Raw genomic sequence first — 20,795 nt, 5'->3', positions numbered from 1 at the left:
TATTAGCTGTGTGACCTCGAGCAAATCACTTTGCCTCTCTGAGTCCCCCTCATCTTGTAAGATGGGAGTAACATGACCTGGTTTCCCTTCCCTAAAGTGTCTATGAGGTGGGGGAGGCTGAGGTTTCCTTTCCCTTGACCAGCTGCCAATCTTATTTCTCCTGGCAGGAGGGTTCTGGTTCCATTCTTTGTGGACTAGACCACAGGCCACACCAAGATCTGGAAATGGAAAAATCTATGATTCATAAAAACATCCCTGAGGGCCCCAGAAGGGGGTGGTGCTGCCCTGGGTTTGGCTCCGGAAAACCAAGGTCTCCTGCGCCCTCTGCTGGCCACTCTGGGTTCTCATCCCGTGGTGGATAACAATAAGAATTCTTAGAAACACCAGGCTCTTGGGGCCTCCAGGCAGCTGTGAGAGGAAGGTGACCAGCCCAAGACACACTGAACATGCAGCCAGGATCCTGCCCCAGCCCATCATCCGCCCTGCGACATCCGCCTCCCCCTATCCCGGGCATCACCATTTTCTCCCTGAAGTCTCGAGTGGGCCTGCAGGGAGAGCTCTTGTCCCTGCCTCTGCACCTGTCTGCCCGTTTCTGCCAGGACACCTCTTCTGGGGGCCACCTTCTGAAGGCATCCCTTCTTTCACCCCTTCTTCCCTCCAACCCGGCAGCACCTTTCCCTGACCTTCCTCCTCCCTCCGACCCTCACATGCATCTTGGAAGCTCAGGGCCTCCTGATCCTCCTGCTGGGGATGCAATATCCTGGAAAGACAGGGATTCAGGACCCATTCCCGTCTGGCCTTAAAATGCAGCCTACTGCTTCTGAAGGGCATCCACCATCTCAGCAGCATTTCATTCAGCTGCCTCATCCTTCCCTGAGCACATCCACCCAGGCAAGCGGGAGCCAGGTGCCCAGGGGGACTTGGGCCAGGGCAGCTGCTTACGTGCTGGATTAGCGTCTCTACAATCTTGTAGCGGTCAGGCATGTGGGTCACCATGTCCGCCATGTTGTCCTCGGACGTCCTCACCAGCGTCGGCCCGAAGACTAGGGCCAGGTTCCGGGGCTCCATCTGGGCAGGGGAGGGAAGCGGATAAGCGTCAACACCCCTGTGAGCTCTGACTTCCAGCACCCCAGGCCTCCCTCACTCTGGGCCCTCAGGCCCCCAGCCCGACCCCATCCTGAGCTGACTCTGGCTTAGGGGCCGGATGCCTCCTTGCTGGGCATGGAGGTGCCTGGTAAGTAGAGAACAGGCCAGCTTTCAGCCCCACTCACGCCAGTCCCGGCACTCATGGGCAGTTCCCCACCTGCACACCCACACTGTGCTTGCTCGCAGTGGGAGAAGCCAGAGTGAGGACCCATTGGAAGTTCCAAGGGTGTTTTAGGACCGGGAGGAATCCTATAGCTCCCCTCATTTCCCCCACCCCTCCACCGCAGAATCAGAAGATATAAGGGGTTTGCTTAGGAAAAGGCAACACAAGGGATCTGAGCTAGATCAGAGGACAGATCTCCATCAGACCCAGGGCTCTGAGGCTCTCTGCCTCAGAGGGAAGATCCTAAGAAATTCAGGAGATGGCTCTCCAGGGAGAAGCACAGGCCAGTATGCAGGGAACGGGTGGGGACTGAACAACCCTTAAGAAGGAGGGCGTGGCCAGAGGGGCTTGAAATGATCTAACCTGGAGGAGCTTAGAATACGCTGAGGAGGGACTTCCCTGGTGGTGCAGTGGTTAAGAATCTGCCTGCCAGTGCAGGGGACACGGGTTCAAGCCCTGGTCTGGGGAGATCCCACATGCCGCGAAGCAACTAAGCCTGTGCGCCACAACTACTGAGCCCATGTGCCACAACTACTGAAGCCTGCGCACCTAGAGCCCGTGCTCTGCTACAAGAGAAGCCACCGCAAGGAGAAGCCTGCACACCACAACAAGGAGTAGCCCCCCGCTCGATGCAACTAGAGAAAGCCTGTGCGCAGCAACAAAGACCCAACACAGCCGAAAATAAATAAATAAATTTATTTATTTTAAAAAAAGAATACGCTGAGGAGACCCTGGTAGGCTTCCCTCCCCCACACTTCACATCAGGGCCTCCACCCACCTTGTTTTTCTCCGAGTGGTCGGCTATGGTCTTCAGATGGCTCACGAGGAATTTGAGTGTTTCATAGTAATGTCCTGGGAGATCCCGGATCTGGGTGGGAGAAAGAAGGGGCGTGGGACCAGGGCGTGATGACCTCCACCTCCCCACCACACCCCAAAGGGGCTCCGCTGCCGTATCTCAGCGGATCTGGAATCCACCCTCTAACTGCCCCTCCTCGCATAGATGGAGAAACCGAGGCCCTGAGGGGAGAAGGGCTTGCTGAGGTGCTCGCCCTGTGCAGTCTGCCCTTTGCCCAGCAGCACCCCTCTCCTCACCAGCTTCCGCAGGGTCTGCATCCGCTCCCTCGAATCTTCAATGCGATTGGCCTCGATGAAGTCATTGTATTTGTCTAGAACACAGTGAGAACTCTTTAGAGAGGTGGGCCTCCAGGCTGAGGAGGCCCTGCCGGGAGGTCAGTGTTTTTTTTTTTTTTTTTTTTTTTTTTTTGCGGTATGCGGGCCTCTCCCATTGGAGAGCACAGCCTCCGGACGCTTAGGCTCAGCGGCCATGGCTCAGGGGCCCAGCTGCTCCGTGGCATGTGGGATCTTCCCCGACCGGGGAACGAACCCATGTCCCCTGCATCGGCAGGCGGACTCTCAACCACTGCGCCACCAGGGAAGCCCGAGGTCAGTGTTTTGTGCCGAGGCTGTTCCAGTCTGGGGGGGACTCTGTGGCCTTGTGTTCATGTGACCAAACCCACCACGGCTGCCCTCAGGTGCGCAGCTGACCTGGGATAGCCCAGGTGTGTTTGTTTGGAAGAAATAAGATCTCAGCTGCCTACTGATCCTGGAAAAGGGGTCCCTGCCCCAGCCTCCAGGACAAGGACACCACAAGGTTGGAAGAGAAAAGAGAAGGTTACCTAGAAAGAGGGAGGGGTCTTTCAGCCTCCAAATACCCTTCCCCCTCTGTGTCAACGTTCCCCCAACTCCCTTCAGAAAAAGTCCATGGGAAACTTTAAAAAATGGGATGTGTTAAGTTTATCCTAAAATTCATCTGGAAGAATGATGAGGGAGGTTTTGCCCTGTTAGATACTGAAATATACTAAAAAGACAGCAGGGCTAAGGCAGGTGATGAAGGATCAGGACAGATAAAGGCAGCACTTCAAGTCAGTTATCTTGTTGGGAAAATAAATCCATTTCTAGCTCACATAATACACAAATAAATTCAATTGCATGACAGAGCCAAAAACAGAAGTTATTAAAATATTGGGGAAAAATAAGAAAATACTTTTATAATCATAAGGCATTCTTAAACATGAGATACAGAATCCATTAACGGTTAACAGCTTGACTGTACATAAAATAACTGTTTTCAATTTCCATACTGAAAAGTTAAAAGGCAATGGCAGACCAAGAGCAAATATTTACAAAAACTAATAAAGGGTTAATATCCATAATGTACAAAGAGCTTGTCTCCTACAAATCAATAGGAAAAAAGACCAAGAACCCAGTAGCAAAATGGGCACATAGTCTGAACGAGCAGCTACAGAGGAAACGGTACAGGCCAATAAACTAGTGAAAAGACAGTTCATCTCTTAGTAACGACAGAAATGAAAATGGTAACAATAGTGAGATGCCGTGTTCTCTCTCTCAGATCAGCAAAAGTTTAAAATATTAATAACATCCAGTGCCGATGGGGATGTGAGGAAGCAAAATCTCTTACGCTGCTACTGGGAGTGTGAACTAGGGCCGCCTCCCCAGAGTACAACTTGACTTTAGCTTTCAAAATGTTTTCCAGGACTTTAACCCAGCAATTCCATGTCTACGAATCCACCTCCGGGACCCTGGTCCAGGTATGCAGGAACGTAGGCAAGGAAAGTCACTGTAACACGTTTCGAAATAGCAAAAATGCGAAGACAACCTAAATAGCTAGCAGTAGGGGAGTGATTAGACAAATTACAGTCTATTCAGCCTAGGAAAAACTATGTGGTTGATTTAAAAGAAGAATGAGGTAGAGCTCTTTGTACTGACACGAGTGAATCTCAAAATTATAAGCCTCCTTCTGTTAAGAACTCAAGCAGTGGTGTGCTGGAGCCGCTCGCCCGCATGGGCTTCTGACAACCAGCTGTGTTTGGCTTTCATGTTGGTGACAGCAAATTGGGAGCTTGAAATCAGCCGTGGTGGGAGTATTTATACCATGGAAACTGGAAAATGCTACACATCACGGCTTTTTTCCCTTGAGAGCCAGATGTGAAACATTTACCAGCGCGCCACTGAACCCGCCCATCTTCAAGCCCTACATATGCGAGTGTGTCTTTGTCACACGTGTAAGAGGGTCTGGAAGGAAACGCAACGCACTGTTAATAAGTAAGCAGCTCAGCAAATGGTCAAGAGCTGGGCTCTGGAGCCAGATGCCTGGGGCTGAACCCTGGCTCTGACACTTACAACCTCTGTGACCTTGGGCAAGTCACTTAACCTCTCTGTGCCATAGTTTCCTCATCTATAGAGGGGAAATAATAGTACCTACCTCATGGAGTTGTAGGGAGTGGTGCCTGGCACATAGTAAATGCTCAGAAAGTGTGAGGATAACCTCTGCGGATAGGGAATGGGAGGATGACGGGGACCCTTGTGTTTACTTGATTCATATCTGTACTACCTACGTTTTTTACAAGCATGTGCTTCTTTTGTATTAAAACAAAAACCCCAAAAGTAAAACCAACACACCCAATTTAAAAAGTGGTCAGGATGCAACCTAGACAGGTATTCCCTCCTCCTCCCGTCTTCCACTTCCACCCCTACTCACCGTCGGTGAAGAGAGGCTCAGGGAGCTTTCGGAAGAAGGACTTGAGCAGGCTGCTGATCACGTTGAGGTCTTGCCAGCGCTGGGGAGGGGCAATGACATCAGGCCACAGGTAGGGCCCTGCCCAGGTGCCCAAACCTCCACGCCCCCAGGTTCAGAGCCAGCCAGGCCCCGCCCAGGTGCCCACACCTCCATGCCTGTCCAGCCCTAGAGCCCAGTCCAGCCCGGCTTGGGCCCTCCCTGGGACCCACTCATAGCCAGCTCTCCCCAGACCAGGACTGTCTGGGCTAAGACGACTCATCACAGTAGAAAAGAGTCCCCAGCTAGGTCCTAGCCCCTCCACCACCTGGCCCCAGCACCCCCCTGCTCCAGCCAGCCCAGTGGGCTCGGACATTTGTCCACGCAGAGAAAGAAGCAGGTCCCTTCCCTGGTGCAGGCACTGTGGGGGACAGAGGTGAGCAAAACCCGTCCCCGCACGAGCCTGCCCACTGGACCTCCATTAGGCCTGCTGGTGCCAACTCCTGCTTCCCAGCGCCCCCCACTTAGGGGAGTCATCCCGGACCCCTCTCCTCATCCACGACACAGCTCACGTTCATGCCTGGTGGCTTCCTGTCTCAGGCCCTTTGCACTGGCTGGTTCCCTCCACTAGAACTCGCCTCCCCCTGCCCTTCACATGACTGGCTCGTCCCGAATCTAAACATCTTCGGAGAGGCCTCCCCCGACCCGACCATCGCGGCACCGCCGCCGTCTGTAGCACAGCCCTGACTTTTCTTCCTTCTGTGGCACTTACCGCAGTGGATCATTCCTGTATGCGTTAGTTTCCTTGTTCCTGCCTGGCGGATCTGTAAGCCACATGAGGGGCAGGGATCCTGTCTGTTTTATTCCCACTGCGCTCCTATCACCTAGCCAGCTCTATTAGCCTGGCACTTAAATGGTCTAAATCATGAATTCTCAACCAGGGCGACTCAGCCCCCAGGGACGTTTAGCAGTGTGTGGAACCGTTTGGTTTTCACAAGCGGGGGGGTGCCACTGGCATCTAGTGGACAGAGGCCAGGGATACTTCTAAACTTCCTCCAGTGCACAGGATAACCTCCCACAAAAAAGAATTATTCTGCCCAAAGGGTCAAGGTTGAGAAATCTGATCTAAATAAATGGTTGTTGAATACAAGAATGAATAAAAGAATGGCCGGCTCAGTGTCTCTCCTGTCCACCAGGGGGCACCATCAGCCTGCACAAAGTCAAGGATAACTCCCTTGAAAGGAACTGCTCAGAATAACTCATGTCCAGAAAGCAACAGAATACCCCCAACAAAGACACACAACTCAACAATATACACACTCATTACCACGGGTCCACAACTTAATGCCAAACCATCCACAGACTCGATTGTACGCTTAACTTCTAGCACTCCCCGTGACAAATGACACAAACTGATGTCTGAGACAAAATCACACACCCAACACACACGGCACGGCCCCACCCTGGTCCCTCTTCTCCCTGGATGAGGCCCAGCTCATGTGCGCACCCAGTGTGGGCTCCTGCCCACCTCCCTCCACTGCCTCCTGGCCCTCATGTGTAGGCTCTTCTCATCTCCCAGCTGCCAAACCCAAGGCCTTGCCCTGTCCTTCTTTCTTTCTTTCCCCCCATTGGAGAAAAATTTATCAAGGCTAAAGACTGGAAACTGAAATGCTTAACTACTAAAGAATACATAAATTATTTGTGGAATATCTGTATCATGAAATAAAAAGAGCAATAAAAAATATATGAACTCTAGATTTTTCAACAAAGATGAATTTCACAAATTATGGATGGTGATAATGCCATTTTTGTTGTTGTTACTTACTCCACCTTTATTGAGGTATAATTAACAGATAAAAATTGTATATATTTAAGATATACAATGTGATTGATGTGATAAATCTATACCCTGTGTAACGATTCACACAATCAAGCTGATTAAAACACTTATCACCTCACATAGTTACCTTTTATTTTGTGCTGGTTATACTTAAGGTCTAATAGCTTAGCAAATTTCAGGTATACAATATTTAATTACCATCACCATGCTGTACCTTAGATCCCAGAATTGCCCTGTCCCTCGTGACCCCTCCTATGCCTAAGTATCTGCCCCCCCATCCCCAGCCTCACCTGAGCTGCCCTCTCCTTCTGTCCCACTCAGAGCCTGGCCCTTGTAGTCCCCATGCCCACCCTCTCCCCAGACGGCAGCTCCCTCCGTCGTCTCACCTCTGTGCCCCAGCGTGACCCCACGCTCACTCCCCAATTCACCCTCGGTCTAGTGCCCGATTACGCATCACCCCCATGTGGGTGACTTACCACCACTCCAAGTCCAATGCGGTCCCTACCTGACACATCCTCCCTCTCCTGCCCTACTCCCCTGGTCTGCCAGGGACAGATACCACCAGCCTGCAGCTCAAATTTTTAGCTCTTTCCTACCCCTTCTTCCTCCCTCTCATGCAGCCAACTCCTAGAGCTGCTCCCATCCTCCTTACCCCCTCCCCCTGGGACCACCAAGACCTCCTGACCCCTCCCACAATATCAGTAATTTCTTCCCTAGATGCCCTGCTCTGGGCCTCCCTCGTTCGTATCCATTAGGCGTAAGCTAAAGCACTACTTCCTCAAACCCTACTCTCATTTATGCCTCCCCAGCTGAGAAGCCATCAAAGGCTCCCTACTGTCCATTGGCTCAAGGTCAAAGGCTTTAGTGAAGCCATCAAAAGCCCTCTGTCCCCTGCCCTGGGCCTCACCCTCTCCACTGCCAAGCCCAGGAGGTGGGTCCATTCTCTGTCCTGACACTCAGACCCTTCTCTGGGATTTTGGAAAATGCTATCACCCGCTGCCTGGACTGCCTTCCTATTCATCCTTCAAAGATTTCAAACACCTGCTCCAGTCCCCAGCATTCTCTCAAACAATCTGGTCCTTGATGAGAACCAGCTTTTTCTCCTGTCCACTATTTCACACATACTTATCTTGTCTCCCTAGCTCCTTCCCAAGGACAGGAAGACTATCTTACATTTTCACAACTCTGGAGGCTGGGAAATCTAAGAACAAGGTGCCGGCCCTTTCAGTTTTTGATGAGGGCTCCCTTCCTGGTTTGCAGGCAGTCACCTTCTTGCTGTGTCCTTAGAAGATGGAGCAGGTGAGGCAGGGAGCTCTCTGGTGTCTCCTTTCTCAAGGACACTAATCCTATTGTACCAGGGCCCTGACTTTATGACTTCATTTAACCTTAATTACCTCCTAATCGGCCCTATCTCCAAATACACTCATCTTGGGAGTTAGGGCTTCAACGTATAAATTTTGGGAGGACACGATTCAGTTCACAGCACAAGAGAAAGAGGAGATGATTGTTAGAGCAGAATTCTGAAGGAATCCAGAATTCTCCAAAAGAGGATTGTGAACACTGTTTAGAGATATTAACATTTCTCTCTATAGCAGAAATGACGAGTTGTAGTGAAAGTACGGAAACATTTTTAGACAGGACAGACATTTCGGAAGTCTGCATTAGACGGCCTAGATCTTCTTTGGAATGCTGCACTCTACCTCCTTGGTCTGCTGTTATCCACTTTTCAGAGTTATTTGATAGTTACTTTATATGTTCTGTCCAGGATTATTAGATGTAATCAGTAGGAAAGATTGGACAGAGTGTGTTTGCTCTATCTTAACTGGAACCAGAGCCCCGGTATGTAATTTTTTATTCCTGCTCTAAACACATCATTTTTTTAAATTGAGGTCTAGTTGATGTACAGTATTATATGTTTCAGGGGTACAGCATAGTGATTCCCAATTTTTAAAGGTTATATTCCCTTTATAGTTACTATAACCTACTGCAAACTCTTGTGTCGTTGTCAGATCCCTTCACAAGCTGCTCTTGTCTCATCTGATCAACGGCCCACGTTGCTGGCCGCTCCAGCAAACACCATATACTCCCCTTCTAACCAGGTGTCTGCAAACCTTGGCCCGTAGGTCAAATCCAGCCAACGACCTGATTTTGTGTGGCCCTTGAGCTAAGAATGGGTTTTGCATCTTTAAAAGATTGTGAAGAAAAAGAAGGAAGAGAAGGAAGAGGATAAGGAAGAGGAGGGTTTGCAACAGACCATGTGGTAACCAAAGCCCTGGAATACTTGCTACCTGGCCCTTTACAGAGAAGGTATGGACTGCCGGCAAACCTTAGGGGCCCACGCCTTTCCCCAGGCTGTTCCCTCTGCCTGGAGTGCCCTTTCCTGGCTTTCTCTGGCTTTTCGTGGACTCTATTCATCCTCAAGGCCCAAAAAACTGTCGCCTACCAGCCTCTGTCTCTGGGCTTTCAGGCCATGGCTGCAGCTGGGGTGATGCCCTTCCCCACGGCTGGCCTGCAAAGGCAAGTTGCATCTTGCCTTGGGGCCCTGACCCAGTGCCAGGCACACCACAGGGTACAATGAACACAACAGTCACCACCACATTGGCCCCCCTTCCATAGGCCAACGCCCCCCAGTCACACTCACCTCATCCTGCAGGTTGATGTCCCCGGGGCCACGGTTGAGCTGCTCCTGCAGGCTGGACACCACTGCGTTGTTGCCTGGCACCCGGTAAATGCCTGTGGACTCCAGCCCCCGTGCCTCCACAATGCGACAGCATGCAGCCACGATCAGGGGGACACGCTGGGGACACAGCAGGGCAGAGGTGTTAGGAAGAGTAAGAACAGCATTCTCTGGGAGAAAATACTTGCAAGTGATATGACCGACTAATAAGGGATTAATAGCCAACATACATAAACAGCTCATACAACTCAACATCAAAAATACAAACGACCTGGGAATTGGCTGGCGGTCCAGTGGTTGGGACTCTGCACTTCCACTGCTGGGGGCCCAGGTTCGATCCCTGGTCAGGGAACTAAGATCCCACAAGCCGCGAGACACGGCCAAAAAAAAAATAATAATACAAAAACCCAATTTAAAAAATGGGCAGAAGAACTGAATAGACATTTTTCCAAAGAGGAAATGCAGATGGCCAAGAGGCACATGAAAAGATGCTCAACATCGCCAGTCATCAGGGAAATGCAAATCAAAACCACAATGAGATATCAGTTCACACCTGTCAGAATGGCTGTCATCAAAAAGGCCACAAATAACAAATGTTGGCGAGGATGTGGAGAAAAGGGATCCCTTGTACACTGTTGGTGGGAATGTAAACTGGTGTAGCCACTGTGGAAAACAGTATGGAGGTTTCTCAAAAAAACTAACAGTAGAGCTACCATGTGACCCAGCAATTCCACTCCTCAGTATATCCAAAAAAAACCAAAAACACTAATTCGAAAAGATACATGCACCCCAGTGTTCACAGCAATATTATTTACAATTGCCAAGATATGGAAGAAAACTAAATGTCCATCAAAGATGAATGGATTAAAAAAAAAGATAAAAGAAAAAGATGAATGGATAAAGGAGATGTGATGTATATAGATATCTATATATAGATTATCTATCTATCTATCTATCTATCTATATATATATATATATATATATATACACAATGGAATACTACTCAGTCATAAAAAAGAATGAAATTTTGCCATTTGCAGCAACATGGATGGACCTGGAGGGCACTATGCTACGTGAAATAAGTCAGAGAGAAAAAGACGAATACTGTATGATATCATTTACATGTGGAATCTAAAAAATAAAACAAACTAGTGAATATACAAAAAAGAAGCAGACTCACAGATACAGAGAACAAACTAGTGGTTACCAGTGGGGAGAAGAAAGAGGGGAGGGGAAGTATAGGGCTAGGGAATTAAGAGGTACAAACTATTAGGTAGAAAATAAGCTACAAGGATGTACTGTACAGCACAGGGAATACAGCCAATATTTCATAATAACTATAAATGGAGCATCAGCTTTAAACACTGAACCACTACCTTGTACGCCTGTAACTTATATTATATTGTACAGCAACTACACTTCAATAGAAGACAAAAAGAACAGCATTCTCCACCAGTGGGCCAGAGGTAGGGAGGACAAGATGGGGGCAGTGCAAAGCCAGACCCCAGGGGTTCTGGTGGTTACTAAGGCTCTCACTGTCTCCGGTCTGGGAGCAGAAATCGCACCAAAGCCTCGCCACGATCTGAGAAAGAGCACCAGCTGGGCGTCAGGGATTCTGGGCTCTGTCTCAACTCTGCTGCTCCCTCGCAGGGCTGCTTCCCCAGCTGTGTCTGTAAGACGCGGTGGAGAGCTGGCTCCAAAGTCCCTTGCAGCTCTGACTCTCTGTGTCTCGGTCTCCCCACTTCCCTGCTGGCTCTGGAGCACGGCGGGAACCCACCTGGTTCTCTGTGGCTGGCTGGCACTCCTCCAGTCGGACCCCAAATGCCCTGGGGGCTGCCTTCTTGTTCTTCTTGATGATGTTGATGCCCCAGGGGGTTTTGGGGGTGGAGACACTGTCATCTGGGGTTGGGGAAGGCAGAGAGAGGCAGGGTGAGCTGGGGGCTCGGGGAGGGGCAGCCACCACACTAGGTCACACACGCTCACACACCACATTCACACACTGGACGTATGGGGACTCCATCAGAGAAGCAACCAGGATGCTGAGGGCTGATGGCAAATTATAATATCCCAGCAGAGAAGGCCGAAGAGATGAAGGTGTCTACCCTGGAGAAGAGAGGCCTCAGAGTAATATAAGGACTTCTGTATGGCTAAAACAACAAGGTGGAAGCCATAGATTCTGGTACAGCTGAAGGAAGAACTTTCTAATGGCCAAAAGTGTGTGAAGATGGAAAAGGCTGCCTGCGGAGAGGATGAGGCTCCTGCTCCTGAAGGGACACACGAGGAGACCGGAGGACCACACAGGCTGGGATGTCATGGAGGGAAATCAGGCTCCGGGCCCTCCCAGCCCTGAGACCCTGAGGGCCCCCGGACCCTCACAGGCATGCACACATGGGCAGACACACGAGGATAACCGTGGCACACACCTACAGGCACACACACCACCTGACACACACACACAGGCCCTCCGCTCCCATGCAGACCCACAGGCCGACCAGCCCTCCCCACGCATGGATGCACACCACCCCCTTAGCAGCCGCCTTCCTACCCTTGCTCCCTGCGGGCTGGTCCTGAGTCCTGAGGCCACGTGCTGTACTCTGTTTGAGGAACTCAGACTTGAGGCCCCCCAGGCCACGAGAGCCTTTGGGGGAGGAATCAGCTTTGGGCCCAGAGCTATGGCTGTGTGGGAAGAGGGGAGAGGTCTTCACTGGGGTGACCCAGCACGCTACCTGCCCTGGCCTCCCACCTCTTCGGACCTCCCCTCCACCCCGTCCATGCCCTTCTGGGGACTGGAGGCCTCAATGCCCCTGCCACCCTCACTGCCCCCAGCAGAGGGCAATTCAGGGGCCACCCTCAGGTCTGAAGGTGGGCCAGGAGGACGACCTCTGCCCAAGGTGTCTCCCACCCCACGGCCAGGACTGCTCCATGAGGGCTGGGCCTCACCTCACTTTGCGATAATCGTTAAGCTTCTTGCTGATCAGAGCTTGGTTGGCACAGCCGGGGTCCTGGAGGAGGCGGAAGAGAAAGCAGACCCCATCAGTGCCCATGGCCAGCCCACCCAGGGCTTCTCCGTGGCCCCTGCCTCGGCCTCGCCTCCCCTCTCCTCCACCTGCCAGCTGAAGGGTGCAGACCCTGGAGCCAGGAAGACCAGGGCTGGACTCCCGAGCACCCCCTCACCAGCTGTGTGACCTTGGGCAATCCACTTAGCCTCTCTGAGCCTCAGTCTCCTCAACAGTAACATGGGGAGACAACGTGGCAACCTCAGGGCTAGGGTGCGGAATTATGCACGTGGCACTCATCACAGTCCTGGCAAGGCACCGATGAGGTGCCCCACGAGGGGCGGCTATTGCAATAATGAAGGTGACTTGGGACCCTCAGATAGCGCCTGTCGGGGACAGCCCAGCCAGTCACCCCAGAAAAGGGCCCCAAATTTCAGGTGCTTTCCTCCTTGCGGTGAGGAATGACAGTGTCCTGGGGAGGCAGAGCCTGGGTCAGTGAGATGGTGTCCTCAGCGTGCACTAGCGCCCCTCTACCTGTGGCCAGAGCAGTTGCACATCTGGACCAGGGCCCAAGCCACACCATCCTCTTGGCAGAGACCAGCCGCCAAGCCCAGGACCCCCACATGACTCTGTGCAGGTGTCCAGAGGCACCTGGCGGAGGGGGTGGGCGGAGGCAGAAAGCCCAGCCCAGGCTCCTAGCTTGCAGCTGCAGCTGCCCAGGAGGGGGCGCCATGTAAAAATGCTCCTGGAGTCCCTGCCAAAGCCCTTGGCTCAGGCCCTGCTGCCTGCTGCCAAGGCCAATCCCCTTGGCCTCCTCCCAAGGTCAATGTGTTTGTGCCCCTGCAGACAGGCCAGCCCTGTCAGAGGGGCCAGCCACAGTTTTGGCCCAGGGGCACCCCTTTCTGTAATAATTCCACAGGAGACCCCCGCCTCCCAAACCTCCAGCAAGAGGCTGAGGTTGGCCAGGAGCTGACCCCTCTGTGCCAGAGCCTGCCCAAGGCGGTCATAATGATGACGATAACAACAATTACTGTCGTTCCTACAGCTATTATTGTTCCTGCCAGTCATGGAACACTAAAGACGCCAGGTCCTCTGTGAGCCACTGCCCCAAGCATCATCTCTTCACACCAAACCCTTGGAGGGCACGGTTGCAAGGGGGTACTCCTGTCAGCCCATTTTATGCAGGAGGGGACTGAGGCTCAGACCGGTGAAGGGAGGACCCCGGCAGGCGAGAGGCGCCCGGGGCCTGCCCTGCCCTCCCTGGCCCGGCTGGGGCCGGGCCGGGCCCTCACCTCGCCCTCGGCCCTGCTGTTCTCTCGGATCGCTCTGATCCAGCCCAGCATGTCATCCCGGTCCTCAGCCTGAAAGAGATATTCACAGAAGTCAGCGGTGGTCAGCCGGAACACGTGCCTCCTCTTGGTCTCGCTGTAGGAGATGTCCACCAGGCAGGAGCCGATGCAGACGGGCGCCGCCTCGTCCTCACCTGCGACGGCCGCCGCCGCCCCCGCCGCCGCCGGCCCGGGCTCCCGCCGCTCCTTGCTCAGCGAGAGCGAGCGCGCCCGCAGCGCGGCGTACACCCGCTTCCACTGGCGCAGGCCGCCGCCCGCTTTCTGCAGGGAGACACGGGGAGAGGGGGAGAGAGGGGAGGGGGAGGGGGTGAGAAGCCAGGCCTGCCCTCCTCCCCGCCGCCAGAGCCCAAGGGGGCCCTAGGCGCTGCAGACAGTGGACAACAGTGGGGACCCCACCCCACTGGCCGCCGGGAGCCCTCTGCTCCACTCCCGCCGGCACCTGGGGCAGCCTCCTGCCCACAGTCCCCCAAGTCTCTCAGCCCCTCACCGGCCTGGACACCCGTACCCATCGTTCTCAGTCCCCGCAGAGGGTCCCCAGCCTTCTCTTTACCGCTCCTCTGCCGTTGGCAATGCCCCAGAGAAGCAGCAGGGGGCTCCAGAGGGCAATCGGGCCCCCCACCAAACATGACCCACCTTACATAAAATTCTCCTAAGCCATTCCTGGTCCACATACTGCTTCCCTCCGGGCAAAGCTAGTCAAACGTTGTCAACCACACTTGCTCTCCCCGCTTCTCTGCCTCTCACTCAAGACTCCACTCAGTATCCCCTTCCTGGGAAGCTGCTCGCCAGGTCACCCAGCCGCCATGTTGCCAAAGCCAGTGGCAGTGTCTGGGCACTTCTCAGCCCTTTGCTTAGCCTCTTGGTGGCATATGACCCAGCTAGCTGTCACTTCTTCCCCCTCCAAACTCTCTCTTGGCACCCAGGACCCAACGGTTCGTGGTTTTCCTCCTAACTCCGCTGGCTCCTTCTCTGGTCCCCTCCACCCAACATCCTCTACACCAGCGGTTCTCAACCAGGGCGAAGAGCCGCCAGGGGACATTTGTCTGAAGACATTTTCAGTTGTCGCACCTGGGGAAATGCTATGGCATCTAGTGGGTAGAGGCCAAGGATGCTGCTAAACATGTCGGATGCCCAGGACAGCCCCACAGCAAAGAATCATCTGGTCCAAAATGTCAACAGTGCTGAGGCTGACAGTCCCTGCCCTAAAGGAAGGGGAGCTCCAGAACTTTGTCCTGGGCCCTCCTCCTCCTGCATGCCTCCCGCATGATGCCATCCACACCCATGGCTTTAAATCCTGTCTGTCTGCTGATGGTGATGCCCAGATGTACCCCTGGCCCAGCATCTCCCCTGAGCCACACTCCGGTACCTCCAACTGTGTGCTCAGTGTCTCCATTTGCATGCCCCACGGGCACTGCAGGTGCTGCTTGCTCACTATGGGGGCCCTTGATTTTCCCCATCAAACCTGTTCTCCACCCCCACCTCCATCTTTTCCAGCTCAGTAAATCCACCCAGTTGCCCAGAAACTTGGGAGCTGCCCTTGACGACTCCTCATTCTTCACCCCTGACATCCAACCCGTCAGGAAATCACAACTGTTCTGCTTCCAAAATACCACCTGTCTCCATCTTTCCTGCCACCACCTTGCCCACACCATCGACACCTCTTGCCTGGACCACTGCACAAACCAATCCCAGGCTCCACTCTCCTTCCTGCAACCTCTTCTCCACGCAGCAGCTGCAGTGACCATTTGAAAATGTAAACGAAGTCCTGTCTCTCCCCTGCTTAGTGCCCTCTCATGGCTTCCCATCGCCCTTGGAATCGAATCTAAGCTCTTCTGTGATCTGGTCCCTGCCTCTCCTAACCCATCCCTCTTTCTTTCTCACGATGTCGAGACACAGGGGGCTTTTCCAGTGAACAAGCCAAGCCTTTCCTTTCCCGGGGCCTCTGCACGTGCTATTCCTTCTGCCCAGAGCCCCTTCTCTTGCTTCTCCACGTGGCTGCTTCCTTCTCGCCCTTAAGGTCTGAGCTCAAGGTCATCAACATCACCTCCTCAGCGAGGCCGCCTCTAAGCATTTTTCCCCTAACGGCAGCTCCCGGCTTCCTCCCAACTTAAAGGCAATCACATCACCCTGTTCATATTCCCTGAGTGCCCACTGTAGTCTCAGGTTACTGGCTGTGGGTGGCTTTCTCCAGTACAGAGAAAGCTCCTGGCGCAGGGAGCTTGTCTGCCCTCTCACCTCCATACTCCTGGGCCTAGAGCCATGCTGGCACAGGGTAAGTGCTCATCAATATTTACTGAATAAATGAATTAATCGGCCTTGGAACACCCTGCAGGTGGGGGGTTCCATCTCCCCCCTCAGATCAAGGGCTCCTTTCCTCTGGCTCATGGCCCACCTACGACTCCACACCCAGCCCAAGCGTCTATCTTCAGAGCAAACCAGATGAGGAGACTTCATGGCTGGCAGGTGAACATAGCCACATCCGGCCATGAATCCTGCCCATCATCACATACCTGCTGGACCCAGGCGGGGACGTTCAGAGCAGGAGGCAGTAGGGCCCTCCAGGAGAAGTTTAGTGTCAGAGTGAGGTGGTGACAAGGGTGCCCCTTTGAGACTGAACCAGCTAGGTGACCTTGGATAAGTCAGGCCCCCTCCCCTAGCATCAGAATGCCCTACTGGTAAAAACGAGAGGTGAGCCAGCTGGTCTCCAAGTTGCATCCAGCTCAAATGCTGGGTCTGTGGCTGCAGGGATGGGTCATACCCACCCACGCCCTCCTCCGCCTGACAGTCAGTGGTCTCCAAAAGAGACTGGGAGCTGGGGGCGGGGAGAGGCTGGACTTGCTGAAGCAGACAACATCTGGCTGGCGATCAGGACCCTGGACAGACCGAGAGACCAGATGGGAGTGGAAAGCCCCCTCCTTCAGAACCGGCCAGTGAGCAGGAAGGGGCCAGGTCCTCTCCCTGCCCAGGAGACACTGCGGCTGGGCTGCCAGAGGCCACCCAGAGCTGGGGGCAGGCTATGTGGCAGGCAGAAGTCAGCAGTTGTCACCAGGCCCTCCGAAGGGCTCAAGTCTCGGGCTGGAAGTCTTCGTCCACACCTGGCTCCTCCTCCTTGGTCTCCGTCCCCCACTTCCTCCCGAGGCCCGGCTGTCTCTTGCTTTCTCCCTCAGTGTTCCCGCGCCCATGGCTGTAGGTGCTTGTGTCCTCTCTGATGGACGAATGCCCTCCCCAGGTGGACCTCCCTCCCAATGCCACACCCTCAGAGCCTCTGTTGCCAGGACACCTCCGCAGAAGTGTGCGCCAGGGCCCTCGGACTCCATAGGCCCCAAAGGAACCTCTTGGCTTCCTCTCCCCAAACCTACCCCTCCGGTGCCCTGTGGCTCTGGGAAGGGTCCCACTACTCTCTGACCCCACAGCCCAAGCTGGGACCCCAGGAACCTCCTCCATCCTCCCTCACCTCCCAGCCCTCAGCCCGCCCAGGCTTTCCTTACCCCTGAATCTCTCTAAGGTGTCCCCTCCCCTTGGTCCCACTCCCCTCGCTCACCTGGACAGCAGCAGTGGCCTTGTCTCCTCCTGTCACAGATGCAACACTTACCTCCTGGGCTCACACCTCCCACACCCCACCCTTAAATGCCTGCAAAGGCTCACCCTGAGCGATGCACCCGCGCCCAGGCGCCCAACACCCCACCCGGCTTCCATCTCTTGCCCTGGCTCCCAGCTGCCCAGCACCCCCTGCCACCCTTCTCCTAGCTGTGCAGGAGGGCATCTCCCCTGTCAGACCACACCCCCACCTCCCTCCTTTGTGTGGACACCCTTCACAGCCTTCCAGACAACCCCTCCCACCCTGCTGAGGTCAGGGTCATACGCTACTATATGCCGCTCCCCTGAACTCCCCCATCACAGCAGTCAAGCACTGGCAACTGGTAAGCAACAAATGCTTTCTCTGCCCAGCAGGAACCCCAGCAGGGCAGGACTGGCCTGGCTCCCTCACCACTGAATCCCCGGAACCTCAACAGAGAACTGGAGCAGGGTAGGCTGTTCATCATTGTCTGCGGGCTGGACGAGGGCACACGTGAGTGCCGCTCCTGCCTGGACTACACTTCTCACTTCACCCTCACACTGGCCCTTGGAGTAGAACACTGTCCCCATCTTACAGATGAGAGAAGTGAGGCTCAGACGTTAAGGGGGTTGCCCGAAGCCTTATGCTTGATAAGCGGCTGGGCAGGAATTCCAAGGCTGTCTGACTTCAAAGCTCATGTTCTTTTCAGGTACAAGGCCCTCAGAAGGCAGGGTGGAAAATTCAAATAATAGCATTAAGCAGGATAGCTGCTCCCAGGCGCCAGGCACTGGGTGAGTTCTTTTTGCTTAGATCATCTCATTTAATCCTCAGCAAGGGTGTATGAGCTAGTGATTATCATTTGCTCCATTTACATACGAGGAAACTGGTAGGTGAGCCAAACAAGCTCCCCCAGCAGCTCGTGGCACAGTGAGGAGCCAGGCCCAGGCTCATGCTAACCACTCTGCTCCGCTCTGCCTGGGCCGCTCGGGTGACAGCAGTCGGGCGGCCTCCTCCTCCCTCTTTTGTTGCCTGGAACCTGGGATTGTACTCCATGGACCAAGGGGCCCCGCCTTCTCCCCTTGGGATCCTGCTTATCTCCCGGCCTCAGGCCCAAGCCCCCTTCATCTCTCACCTGGATCTCTGTGGCGGCCCCAAACTGGTCTCCTTGCCTCCCTCTGGCCCTCTCTTAATTCACTCCCCAGGAAGCCCAGTGGAAGAGGCCCCAGGGGCTTTTAGTTGCCCTTAGGATGAAGACTAGAACCTTTGCTGGCCTTGAAAAGGCTAACCTCTGCTTTCTTTTGGGGCTTCAGCTCCCCTAAAAGAATCACGCTGGCCTTGCTCTCTCATTTTCCATGAGCCCCAGTGGCCATTTTGGGGGTGATCTGATGGTTCTGTCAGAATTCCAAGCACAACTGGATGAGAGCCACCCCACAGCAAAGACCACCTCTTTGGTTAACTCTTTTTCATGAGTTCTTTAGGACCCCCAGGAAGTTCTTCCTAGCATCTAACCTCTACCCCTCAGGCTGCAGCCTCAGCTGGCTCTCCTTAGCTCCAGAGGGTGGGTGTAGGAAAAGCTGGGAGTTCTGCTGGAGCCAGCTTCCATCCACCTCCAGCTCATTCCTGCAGCCATCTTACCTTCCCCTTCTTGGTGAGGACCTGCTTATAATACAACCAGCCTTCTCTCCTGATGTCGCTGAAGGTTGCGTCCGAGAGGTCAGAGGTTGAGTGTCGCTTGGAAGGAGCGTCAGCATCTTCGGAAGTGCCCCAGCTATCCAAGGACTGCAGAGGGACGACAGAGGGCAATTTAGGGTGGCTCCCACAGTGCCAGCATCTCAGAAACCCCATGGACCATTTGCAGCCACAAGGGCCTGGCATCTGCCTGTGCTACGCTCTGCTGTGCTGTGTGGCCTCATGGGCCTTGCTTACCCTCTCTGACCCATCTGTGTTGAGGTCATGAGACATATGTGACGGGGAAGCCAGAAAGGAGGAAAGGCTATGAACTGCAGGCTACATGCCTCACCACGCTTACCTTTATAGACTTGAAGGAACTAAGGAAGCAGAGGAAGTGATTGTGTCCACAAGGAGTTAAACAGAGGAAGTGATAGTGTCAGCAGGACTCCAGCAGTAGAGGTGACAGGTCAAGGGATAGTTAAGTAAGCAGAGGACGTGATAAGGAATAAGCCAGGTGACATTTGAAATCAATATGCCTTTTCCAACCCATCCATAATCAAAAAGATGTAAGGTCATTTCAGAACTGATTCTGTGTCGGGACTTCCCTGGTGGTCCAGTGGTTAAGACTCTGCTCTCCCAACGCAGGGGGCCTGAGTTCGATCCCTGGTCAGGGCACTAGATCCCGCATGCTGCAACTAAAGATCCCGCACGAGGCAACGAAGACCCCGCGGGCCACAACTAAGGCTCGGCACAGCCAGGTCCTGAGGCTGGAAATTTCAGCCTCTCCATCACTCTCAACCCTGTGTGTCCCCCGCCTTTCCAGGGTGTCCCCTGTCCCCTGAAGACACCATGCAAATACTGACCCAGTGCCTCCACTGTGTAGGCACTGTTTTAGGTATGCAGAGGGGTCAAACAGTGAATAAGACGAATGAAATCCCTGCCCTCATGGAGCTTACATTCAAGCTGGGGAGACAGGCAAGAAAGGAGATGGACGCACAAATTGTGTAACATGAGAAGTGCTAGGAGAAGAGCGGAGTGGTGAGGGGAGGCATGAAATATCAGGCATCAAGGCTGAAATTTCACAGAAGGCCTAAAAAAATCTAAAGAAAGTAAAAAAGTGAGTCATGTGGCATGTGGGCCGTGGAAAGGGCCTTCTAGACGGGAGATGGGGGAGCGGCGGCTGGAAGGACAATGCAAAGGCCTTGGGAAGGAAGGCTCACGGTGTCTTTAGGTGATGACTGAGCCCACAGAGAGGGTGGGTCACATGGCCGACACGAGGTGAGTGTGGGGACAGCCGAGGCCGGAAGGAGATGGGAGCCGGAGGGGCCCATTTCGGGTTGCAGGAGTCACAGGCCAGGTCCCTCTGCCAAGGCTGGACTCCACAGCTGAGGGGTGGGCCCCTGGGCCCCTCCCCAGACCTCCGACACCCTCACCCACACACACGTGCCACTCACCCCATCAGTGAAGAAGCTTCGGAGCACACGCAGGCTGGGCACGCGGTTCGGCAGGCGCCTGGGGGGTGAGGACAGAGGATGAGGGCTGTGGGAGGCACAGCCAGGACCTCCCACAAGCCCCAAGGCTCAAAGGCCCTCCGGGGGGAAGCAGGCTGCCCCGGTGTGTAGACGACCCCAGGGCCAAGAGCCCCTCCATAGCCCCCAGCCTCACCGCAGAGCCCGGCCCTCATCCCGGAAGGTGTTGAGCCCGTCGTCGCAGGACTTGGAGCGTTCGGTGGTGATGGCCAGCAGGTAGGAGGAGCGCCGGCCGGCCTTGATGCTGCCTGTGAAGCCGCCCACAGGGGCCCAGGGTCAGCGGGGCAGCAGGCG

At 54.2% G+C, this 20,795-nt stretch overlaps 1 protein-coding gene across 6 annotated transcripts in view; it reads right to left on the bottom strand.

The window, feature by feature from the left end:
• Positions 1-20,795, bottom strand: part of ARHGAP23 (Rho GTPase activating protein 23) — a 93,938-nt gene that overhangs the window by 28,565 nt on the left and 44,578 nt on the right. For all 6 annotated transcript variants that reach the window (XR_004347293.1, XR_004347292.1, XM_032615611.1 and 3 more), the window contains 12 exons: positions 20,638-20,749; positions 20,427-20,484; positions 18,937-19,080; positions 13,689-14,006; positions 12,341-12,402; positions 11,946-12,076; positions 11,178-11,299; positions 9,365-9,520; positions 4,869-4,947; positions 2,402-2,475; positions 2,088-2,177; positions 943-1,068 (listed from right to left, as the gene is read on the bottom strand). Coding sequence is in view for 4 of the 6 variants with exons in the window: in XM_032615611.1 (XP_032471502.1) it covers positions 943-1,068; positions 2,088-2,177; positions 2,402-2,475; positions 4,869-4,947; positions 9,365-9,520; positions 11,178-11,299; positions 11,946-12,076; positions 12,341-12,402; positions 13,689-14,006; positions 18,937-19,080; positions 20,427-20,484; positions 20,638-20,749 (1,472 nt within the window). In the remaining 2 variants the exon portion in view is untranslated. The remainder of the gene's footprint in view (positions 1-942; positions 1,069-2,087; positions 2,178-2,401; positions 2,476-4,868; positions 4,948-9,364; positions 9,521-11,177; positions 11,300-11,945; positions 12,077-12,340; positions 12,403-13,688; positions 14,007-18,936; positions 19,081-20,426; positions 20,485-20,637; positions 20,750-20,795) is intronic.

This window comes from Phocoena sinus, chromosome 20 (genome assembly GCF_008692025.1).
Source record: "Phocoena sinus isolate mPhoSin1 chromosome 20, mPhoSin1.pri, whole genome shotgun sequence".
Lineage (NCBI taxonomy): Eukaryota > Metazoa > Chordata > Mammalia > Artiodactyla > Phocoenidae > Phocoena > Phocoena sinus.
The sequence above is the reverse complement of the archived record's forward strand: the minus strand, read 5'-3'. Positions and strand labels throughout refer to the sequence as shown.